The following is a 10567-nucleotide window of genomic DNA, read 5'->3' as shown; positions in this document are numbered from 1 at the left end:
GATTTGCAAGGAGGGAGGGATGGCCGGGCTTCATGAGATTCGAGACCGAGTTTTCCTTTAAGTCTGTCGAATGCTTTTTCCGCTCCGAAGCTTTTAAGAAGAATTAATTCCTGTAAAAGAGATCTCTGGCTTTCGGGCAGAGACATCACCTCCGTCCCCCAGGCTTCTTGCAAACCGGTGTCTAGAATTATAAACACGGTGTATTTTTCCTAACTATGTTCTGTTCGTCAGGTTTGAAAAACGAGATTAAAATACATTCAACAGATGCAGTTCTTTGCCAAGGGCAAAAAAAAAAATCAGTCTGGTGCAGTTTAGGAGGCAAAATCATAAATCAAGCCATTTTCCAATGCCCACTCGTTGCTGCAATAAGCGAGTAGTCCTCAACTTACGACCGCAACATTTTCGTCTGCTGAGCGAGACATTACGTTTCGACTCCATTTACAACCTTTCCCGCTACCGTTGTTCAGCGAATCGCCGCGGTTTGACAAGCGGGCCGCGCGGCCACGTTAAACGAATCCATCCTCCTCTGTTGACTTGGCTGGCCAGTAAGGTGAGATGCTGCGACTATTGTAAAGAGGAGATGGTTACCTTGCCGAGCGCCTGAATTTTCAATCGCGTAACCACAGGGAGGGGGAGACGCTACGACGGCCAGGAGTCCAAAGTCCCGGCCGATCCAATCCAATCTTTAATAATCAGATCTGCCGCCCAACGTAACCTTAACGGGCGAAACTGAGCCTCCCTTTCCAGGAGCAGTCTACCGTTTCCGGAACGACCGCTCTCTTTTCCCTCCCATTGGACAGTTTTTTAACCGAATTAACCCGCCGCCTCTTCTTAAAAAGACGTTTCTCTTGCATCACTCGGGGGATCGCCGTTTCCGCTCCCCCCTAACCTCCTTCCCGGGAGGACGCAATGTTCTCGCCGAGAGATGAAAGGGAAAAAGATGAGAACGAGAAGAAGAAAAAATAAATAAAAAATCCAGAGCTGGCTTCATCCATCCAATTAATGCCGCCGCCTTGATGAATGCTAATAATAAAAACCGGAGAATAATTAAGAAGAGAGATCAATTTAGAGGTGCCCATCCAAACCGAATTTTTTATTGGATGAGTTAGTCCGGATGTGGGCCTCTTCCAGAGAGAAAGAGATGAATCGAAGTCAACTGTTTAATTTTTCAGCGCTTGCCAAATTGCAATTGCATTAAAACCCTCTGGAGGGATATCGGATTGACAGCCCCTGCCAGGAACAACAACCCACAACACCCCTTCGGCTTTGAAATCCAGGGCGCGGCTGTGCCAACTCATTTGCCCGAGCATCCTTAGCTAGTTTGGCTCCTTCCCATCCCTGCCAGGGGCCCGTTCCTCCGAAAACCAGGGTGCTTGGTTTTCTGCACTTAAAAGACACCCCCCCCGTCTCTCTCCATCCCCTGAGGACGCCGGCGTGGGCTGCTGCCGGAGAAACTGTGCCGGATGTACTTTGTTGCGTGAAGCAGGCAAAGAAGATTTTGAGTTCAGCACCGCGGACAGCTCCCGGTGCTGCTGAGACGTTGCTCTCCCTGTGGATTTGCCCAGAAGAGAGACACCAACCATGATTGGGGTCCGTTTGGCTACCGTGGCCCTTCTCTGCCTCTTCTTCCTGGTTTGGGGAGAGCCAGATGGCCAAGGGACATCGCTCAAACACACGTACCCGGCGCATGAGAAGGAGCTGGTGAGTAACCGAGGATCAGTCGTGGGACGGAGTTCGAGAGAGTTAGAGGGCAGAATGACAGGGCGGTTGGCCACAGCAGGATCGCTCTTGAAGCGTAAGGAAACAGAGCAGGGAACCTGGTTTGTCACCGTCAGCGCCCGTCCCCACATGCATAAAACAGGGAATGGTGCCAAAAAGTCCCCAAAAACAAGAGGGGGGGGAACAGACCACCATTAAGCCAGCATGCATCAAAGGCCGGGGCTGCACATCTCGGCCAGAGGGGATAGGTGAAGTAATTACTGGGTAGCGGCTAGATAGGGGATGATGGGTGCTGTATTCCAGCCTTCTCAGCGCAGTGTTGGTTGACTATTCCAATCCATTTTAGCAATTAGGATAATTCTTGTCTCCAAGGGAGTTTTATTTTTTTAAAAACCTGGAATACATTTCATTTTCTTGCGAGTTAATTGAGCGGCGATAAAACTTCAGAGACTCGGAATCAAATGCCTGGACAGATTTTGGCTGCTGTCGGGCAAAGCCCGCTCCCCAAACTCGGAAAATAAGACCCCAGGGTGAAAGGGGGGGGGGGGCGCCGCAGCCATTAATCCCGGTCGAACACGTTACGCAGCAGGAAAGCAATATATATTTGCCAACCTGGTTTTGATTTTCTGGAGCGGCTGCAGTTATTTATTATTTATTTATTTATTTATTTATTATTATTATTATTATTTTATTATTTTTAAAATGTTTATTGGACTGAAAAATGGCAATGTACATTTTGAAATTGCTAGAAATTATAGTCCTTTGTACAAGAGCTACCTTCAAAGTTAGGGAAAAAAAGGAAAAACCAAAAAGCCCACTCGGACAGCAGTATTTGTCATTATTGAAGAGATAGCTTTGTCCATTGCCACTAGTCATTTTCCTTATACTGTATATGTATTGCTGCATACTGAAAGATTATATTGTATATAAGGCACTATTTGCATAGTTAATGGTGTTTTGAACACTGAGTCTATCAATGTGAATTGGAGGCAAAGTGGCTGCTAACAGATATCTCAAAGCAGAGTGTCCTTATATGAAGTGGATTTGGTTGCAAACTGTACTATATTGGAGAAAATAGGTATAGGAATGGAAGCTTATCTTTAAAAAATTAATTATGGTCAAAGCTTCCTGCTGTTTTTTTTAAATAAGCCTGGGGGACAGGGAATTAGTCTAGAGAGGAAAATAGTTTTAAGGCTATATGTCCCGAAGAATGATTGACTAAATAAATTCAAGTATTTCCAAACAATTAAAGTTTAAAGGACAGCCGTTGCCTTTCCTCTCAGCCAGGCAGAGGAGCCGTTGCCGAGCGGAGCCTCCGGGTTCAGAGACAGTCTACCTGGTCTTGCTTTTTTTTAGGCAACGAAGAAACAAGAGTGAGAAGGATTCCCAGAATGAGGGAGGGGGAAACAGACATTTAAATAATAATTTAATGTTTTTTTAATTCTTTCCAGTTGGATGAACTTCAGGAAGTGTTGGATAAACTGCAGCACAAGAAAGTCTCGCATTGGGAGAAGAAATTCAACCAAGTGCCCAAGGTATAGTGTATATTCGCAGGAGGAAGAGGGGATGTACCCCCATAATTTATGGGGAGATGGGGGGCATCTAGGTGACTCTTCCCTCTTTCTGGGAAGGATGCCCTTGACCAGAATCCCAAGGTAAGCCTGAACACGACTGGGCCAGGTCCCAGAATCTTAAAATTGCATTGGCAGTTCTGTGCTAGCAAAAACTTCACAAGAGAAGGATTTAGGGGTCGTGATTTCTGACCATCTGCAAATGGGTAGGGAAAGCAAGTAGAATGCTTGGCTGCATAGCTGGAGGTATCACAAGCAGGAAGAGGGAGATTGTGACCCCGCTGTATAGAGCGCTGGTGAGACCCCATTTGGAATAATACTGTGTCCAGTTCTGGAGACCTCACCTACAAAAAGAGATGGATCAAATTGAACGGGTCCAAAGACGGGCTACAAAAACGATGGAAGGTTTGAAGCATAAAACGTATCAGGAAAGACTTCATGGACTCCATCTGTAGAGTCTGGAGGACAGAAGGGAAAGGGGGGACACGATCGAAACATTTAAATATGCTAAAGGGTTAAATAAGGTTCAGAAGGGAAGTGTTTTTAATAGGAAAGTGAACCCAAGAACAAGGGGGCACAATCATCCATCCATCCATCAATCATCTATTTACATACCTATCTATGTATACATATCTACATACGTATCTATGTAGATATCATCTATCTACATACAGACAGACAAGGGGGCATAATCTGAAGTTACTTGGGGGATAGATCAGAAGCAACGTGAGAAAATATTATTTGATTGAAAGAGTCGTAGATGCTTGGAACAAACTTCCAGCAGACGTGGTTGGTAAATCCAGAGTAACTGAATGTAAACATGCCTGGGATAAACATAGATCCATCCTAAGATAAAATGCAGGAAATAGTATCAGGGCGGACTAGATGGACCAGGAGGTCTTTTTCTGCCGTCAATCTTCTATGTTTCTAAAATTCTCACAGGCCAACGCCAGAGGTCATCTAGCCTGACCCCGTTCGGATCCTAGCCATTGTCCCAAACTCTTCTGGTTTGAGTTTAAGGAAGAGAATCATGTGAAGAGCCAAAGGGGGGGGGTACACAGATTGGGGGGGAGGAAGGAGGAGGATTCACCCTCTCCCCATGCTCTCTTTCCAGTGTTCCTTCGGAGACCCCTGCGCCGTCCGGAAAGGCCCCCGTATCGGCAAACTCTGCGATTGCCCCCGAAGAGCCAGCTGCAATGCTTTCCTTCTCAAATGCTTGTGAGATATGCCCGATATGACCCCTTCCCCGTCTTTGCGGCTTTTGTCTTCTACTTCTCTGCAATCTGTCAGCTCTGGGGGTTGGGGTGGGGGACTTTTGGGGTGGGGTTGGGGAGTTGCTCCCTCTTTGCTGGAGCCGGGCCTTTGGGGAGGAATAAAGAAGACTTCCTGAGCATGTGTAGAGTGGATTTTTTTTCCTTCTTTTTCAGAAGCGAGCGTGGAAAAAAATTTGAATTATTAGGATTATTATTTTGCAATTGCAATTGACACACCCTCTTTTGCAGTTGACACACAGTTTTGAAATTGACTGCACTGCGTTGAAATTGACCGCATATTTATGTTGTATGATGTGCAGTCTGTGTGTGTAACATTTAAAAAACTAATAAAAATATTGTTTAAAAAAAAAAAATTGACCGCATATTAGAATTGTCACATAAATTATTGAGGCTGACAGAAAATGATTGGAATTGACACACCATGTATTGCAATTGGCACATAATTTTGAAATTGACGGCACGGTGTGTTAAAATTGACTGTAGATTGAAATTGTTACGTAAATTATTGAAGTCGACAGAAAATTATTGAAATTGACAAACCATGGGTTGGATTTATTATTATTATAATTATTTTGAGGTTGTTCCTGTCTAGGCTGGGACTAAAATTTGATTTTTGGGGGGAGGGGGGCAATTCTTAATCTGGACGCTTTTAATTTTGAATAAAACACACGAGTAGACTGCTAAGTCTTTCTAAGTTTAGGAAAGTTCCCCCAAGTGATTTGAGGCTGCCCATGAACCAAAGATATTCGAACTTGGCCTGTCGTTGGAATCCAGGCTTGTTCGGCACCAAGCAGCACAACAACGTTTGTAATAAGGAAAAATTATAATCTGGATCTATACGCACACCCGACACTTATCTGATCTCTAGAATAAAACACATTTTTCGAGTGGGTCCCAAGCCGTCAGCCCTATCAACCAGTTCACCCCTTTCGTGCTGCAAAAGATAAAACCCAGGATAAAACTAACCATTGTTAGCCCCCCGTGGGAATGCAGAGACTGGGTTTGCAATTGGTAAGAAAGGATCTAGTTGGTCCCCACTCCACCCCACCTTTCCCTGCAGCTTGGTTTATTTTTCTATTCCAATGTTGGTGAGCTTTTAAACCCCTGTTTCTTTACAACTTTTCAATTAGTGGACTTCAACTCCCAGAATTCTGCGCTGTGCCAGCTGGGGAATTCTGGGAGTTGAAGTCCACCTAGCTTCCACTGAGAAATATTATGTTCATTGTCTACGGAGAGGGGTGGCATACAAATCTAAATAATAATAATAATAATAATAATAATAATAATAATAATACTACACTTTTAACGACCCGAGGTGGATCTGGGCGATTGAATGGAGCTAGCAAAGTGTTTTACTGGCCCATTGCCTTTCCTGTCACCAGTGAGGAGTTTTGTTCACCAGATAATATTCTCAGTGTGCCCAGTAGGAGAAATATCTACCTCTACCTAGGATGGAACTCGCAGATTCCTAATTGTGAGGGGAGAGCTCCACTTCTAGGCCACCGCACCATTCCTGAAAAATTACTTTCATGTAATAAACTCCAAGGGATCTTGGAGTCCTAGTGGACAACCATTTAAATAGAAGCCAGCCGTGTGCAGCAGCTGCCAAAAAAGCCAACACAGTTTTAGGCTGCATCGACAAAGGGGTAGAATCAAGATCACGTGAAGGGTTAATACCACTTTATAAGATCGCACTTGGAATACTTACACCAGAAATACTTCACAAGAAGAGTCCTTCACTCCTCCTCACCTAACAAATTACCTTACTCCTCCAGACTTCAAATACTAAATCTAGAAAATTTACAACTACGTCGTCTCCGAACTGATTTAACTGTTGTTCATAAAATCATACATCATAATGTACTCCCTGCCAGTGACTACTTCACCTTTAACAACAACAACACAAGAGCAGGTAATAGATACAAACTGAATGTAAATTGCTCCAAACTTGACTGCAGAAAATACAATTTCAGCAATAGAGTGGTCACTGCCTGGAACTCATTACCTGACTCTGTTGTTTCTTCCCCAAAAGACCCCAAAATCTTCAACCTTACATTATCTACAATTGACCTCTCCCCTTTTCTAGGAGGTCTGTAAGGGGCGTGCATAAGTGCACTTTTGTGCCTAATGTCCCTGTCCTACTGTCTTATTATCCTTTCTATTACCACGTTCTACTTATGTTATGTTATGTTGATATGTACTATAATACTATACTTGTTTGACAATTAATTAATTAGGCATCCAGTTTTGGTTGCCACAATGCAAAAAGGATGTTGAGACTCTAGAAAGAGTGCAGAGAAGAGCAACAAAGAGGATCAGGGGATTGGAGGCTAAAACATATGAAGAACAGTTGCAAGAACTGGGCATGGCTAATTTGATGATGATGAGGAGAAATACGAAGAAATTAAAACTGCAGCAATAGAAAGTGCCCAAGCAACTATAGTGCTTGGGTGGAAAGATGCTAACAAATGGACGATGAAAAAATTGGTGTAAGTACATGGTGGACCACATTCACTATGAAGTTATGGAAATTAGATTACACAACTACAATGAAGAGAAATTAGCAGAAACAATGAGGCAGTGGGAAAAGGTTAAAAATTATATATTAACAATATCAGTAAGCGATGCAAACGTTAAAAATAAAATTAAATCACTTTATAAAGAATGAACAATGTAACCCAGAAAAGAAGTAAATGAAGGATATAGAATTGAATCTTCCTTGGTGAAGGTTTTTTTTTAAATTTTCTGTTTGGTGATGGTATTCACTTTTATGTTTTTTTGTAAAAATTTCAAAAAAAAAATCAATAAAAATTATATATTAAAAAAAAAAAGATGAGGAGGAGGAGAAGGACCAGGGAGAGACAGGATAGCAGCCTTCCAACATCTCAGAGGTTGCCACAAAGAAGAAGGAGTCAACCTATTCTCCAAAGCACCTGAGGGTAGAACAAGAAGCAATGGGTGGAAACTAAACAAGGAGAGAAGCAACTTAGAACTAAAGAGAAATCTCCTGACAGTTAGAACAATTACTCAGTGGAACAGCTGGCCTCCAGAAGTTGTGAATGCTCCAACACTAGAAGTTTTAAAAAAGAGATTTGATAACCATCTGTCTGAAGTGGTGTAGGGTCCCCTGCCTAAACAGGGGGTTGGACTAGAAGACCTCCAAGGTCCCTTCCAATTCTATTCTATTCTATTCTATTCGACTCTGCTCTGTATTCTATCCTATCATATTCTAAGAAGAAACAATTTGACATCTCTGGGGTTTGCCTGCCTACCTGCCTCTTTAAGCTTTGAGCCAATCTTATTCAAATGCAGGTGATTGTCATTCAATTAATTACAATGCAGACAGCTGCCCTCAGAAGAAAAAAGCTGATGTGCCCGTTTAATTCAATCCAGCTGGTAAGCAACAGATTAGATTCTTGCAGAATCTCACATTTAAAAGTAATAAAAATCAAACAGTTAGAAAAGTAATGCATTTTAAACCTAGTGCGAAATTGAGTGGCTGCAAGTTGCAAAGGTGATAGATACAATGTGGACTAGCATCCTGTACATGACTAGAGGATTAAAGCAAGGCAACAGTAAACTTTTGGCTGCTTATTCTGTAGCCTTCGCATATGTTCTGCCCCTCAGTGTGGACTAGCACCCTGTGTATAGGAGGTTATACTTTGAACAGTTTTGGTTTGGTTTGTCATTTAAGCCAGTGTTTCCCAACCTTGGCAACTTGAAGATATCTGGACTTCAACTCCCAGAATTCCCCAGCCAGCAAATGCTGGCTGGGGAATTCTGGGAGTTGAAGTCCAGATATCTTCAAGTTGCCAAGGTTGGGAAACACTGATTTAAGCCATCGGGTGCAAATCCCATTTACTTTCTGCAACCACATTGCACAGAACAGCTGGGCACGACTGAACTGTAGCCACGATGGAACTGTCGTTGCATTTGTACCTTGTAATCTTGGCTTGTATCTATCACTCTTTGGCTGTGGGAAGGTGGCCCAGATGACTACCTGCCCAATCCCCCGCAAGCAGAAAGCTAGCTTCACGCTGCCTTTCTGTAGTTTGCAACTGGGCTGACCCATCCGAGAGGTGGAATATTTTAGTACATATGCCCGAGGGGAACCTTTATCTTTTTAAACTAGGTTTGCCCAACGCAAGGAATGGGTCACCCACTTCTAATTCAGGGTGCCCTTTGAAAATAGGCCGTATCGGTAATTGAGACATTCAAGGACAATATCTGGATAGTTCCGGAAACCCAATTTAAACCATGAATACACAATCACAACCCAGACAACCATCTTATTATTTTGCACTTTTGGACAAGCAAGCATCCCTTTTGAAAACATTGAACATTGGATGAAAGTGTTCCTGTGTCAGAGAAGGAAGGAAACAGTTTCAAATTTGGGTCAATTTCTTTCAATTTCAGGAGGCTGAGACATCATGTATCAAAGGCTCCTCCATTTGTATCATCTAAGCAGAATCCTTAGAAAGCAAAGCAAACCGAACCAGTGCTGGATTTTTATTTATGTATTTATTTATTGGACTTGTAGGCTCACAATATATATATATATATATATATATATATATATATAAACAGTATACAATAACACATCTCAAATCCAAGTCCCACAGAGTTGGCCTTCTCCGGGTCCTGTCGACGAAACAATGTTGTCTGGCGGGGCCCAGGGGAAGAGCCTTCTCTGTGGTGGCCCCGAACCTCTGGAACCAACTCCCCCCAGAGATCAGGACTGCCCCCACCCTCCTTGCCTTTCACAAACTTCTTAAAACCCACCTCTGCCAGTCAGGCATGGGGAAATTGATTCCCCTGGGCCGGTCTGTATGTTTGGGATGTTTGATTGTTTTTACATTAAGGGTTTTAAACTGTTTTAATAATTGGATTTGTACTATGCTTTATTGTTGTGAGCTGCCCTGAGTCTTTGGAGAGAGGCAGCATACAAATCTAATTAATAATAATAATAATAATAATAATAATAATAATAATAATAATAATAATATATTATTTATTTTATTATTTTATTTTATTTTATTTTATTTTATTTATTTTTTATTTTATTTTATTTTATTTTTTTATTTTATTTATTTATTTTATTTATTTTATTTATTTTATTTATTTTATTTATTTTATTTATTTATATTTATATTTATATTTATATATATTTATATTTATATTTATATTTATATTTATATTTATATTTATATTTATATTTATATTTATATTTATATTTATATTTATATTTATATTTATATTTATATTTATATTTATATTTATATTTATATTTATATTTATATTTATATTTATATTTATATTTATATTTAATTATTTTATTTTATTTCATTTCATTTCATTTCATTTTATATTTATTTTATATTTATTTTATTTTATTTTATTTTATTTTATTTTATTTATTATATTTGTATGCCGCCCCTCTCCGTAGACTCGGGGCAGCTAACAACAATAATAAAAACAGCATATAACAAATCTAATATTTAAAATAATTTTTAAAAGCCCCTTATTAAAAACCAAACAAGCACACACACAAACATACCAAGTATAAATTGTATAGGCCTAGGGGGAAAGGATATCTCAGTTCCCCCATGCTTGACGACAGAGGTGGGTTTTAAGGAGATTACGAAAGGCGAGGAGGGTTGGGGCAATTCTGATCTCTGGGGGGAGCTGGTTCCAGCGGGCCGGGGCCGCCACAGAGAAGACTTTTCCCCTGGGTCCCACCAATTGACATTGTTTTGCCGACGGGACACAGAGAAGGCCAACTCTGTGGGACATAATAATAATAATAATAATAATAATAATAATAATAATAATAATAATAATAATAATAATTTTTCTTAAAAAGAAACTGGACAAAAATAACAAATCAAATATTTGCACAAGACAATAAAACCAAGGGGTGCTTGGCATGATTGTAACAAGTCGAAAGTATTTCCTAAAGTGTGTAAAAATTATATATTTTTATTTATTTATTAAATTTGCAAT

General features: G+C 40.8%; 1 protein-coding gene across 1 annotated transcript in view; it reads left to right on the top strand.

Annotated features, from left to right (window-relative positions):
* The window catches only part of LOC139156171 (cocaine- and amphetamine-regulated transcript protein-like), a 5649-nt gene extending 874 nt beyond the window's left edge, over positions 1–4775 (top strand). Inside the window, exons 1-4 of the mRNA XM_070731459.1 lie at positions 1–1701; positions 3171–3254; positions 4405–4508; positions 4718–4775. The exon at positions 1–1701 is cut by the window's left edge and continues 874 nt beyond it. Coding sequence (XP_070587560.1) covers positions 1582–1701; positions 3171–3254; positions 4405–4508; positions 4718–4775 — 366 coding nt within the window. The 5' untranslated portion in view covers positions 1–1581. The remainder of the gene's footprint in view (positions 1702–3170; positions 3255–4404; positions 4509–4717) is intronic.
* Positions 4776–10567: the final 5792 nt, after the last annotated feature.

Source organism: Erythrolamprus reginae, unplaced genomic scaffold (assembly GCF_031021105.1).
Source record: "Erythrolamprus reginae isolate rEryReg1 unplaced genomic scaffold, rEryReg1.hap1 scaffold_364, whole genome shotgun sequence".
In the NCBI taxonomy this organism is placed as follows: domain Eukaryota; kingdom Metazoa; phylum Chordata; class Lepidosauria; order Squamata; family Dipsadidae; genus Erythrolamprus; species Erythrolamprus reginae.
The sequence above is the reverse complement of the archived record's forward strand: the minus strand, read 5'-3'. Positions and strand labels throughout refer to the sequence as shown.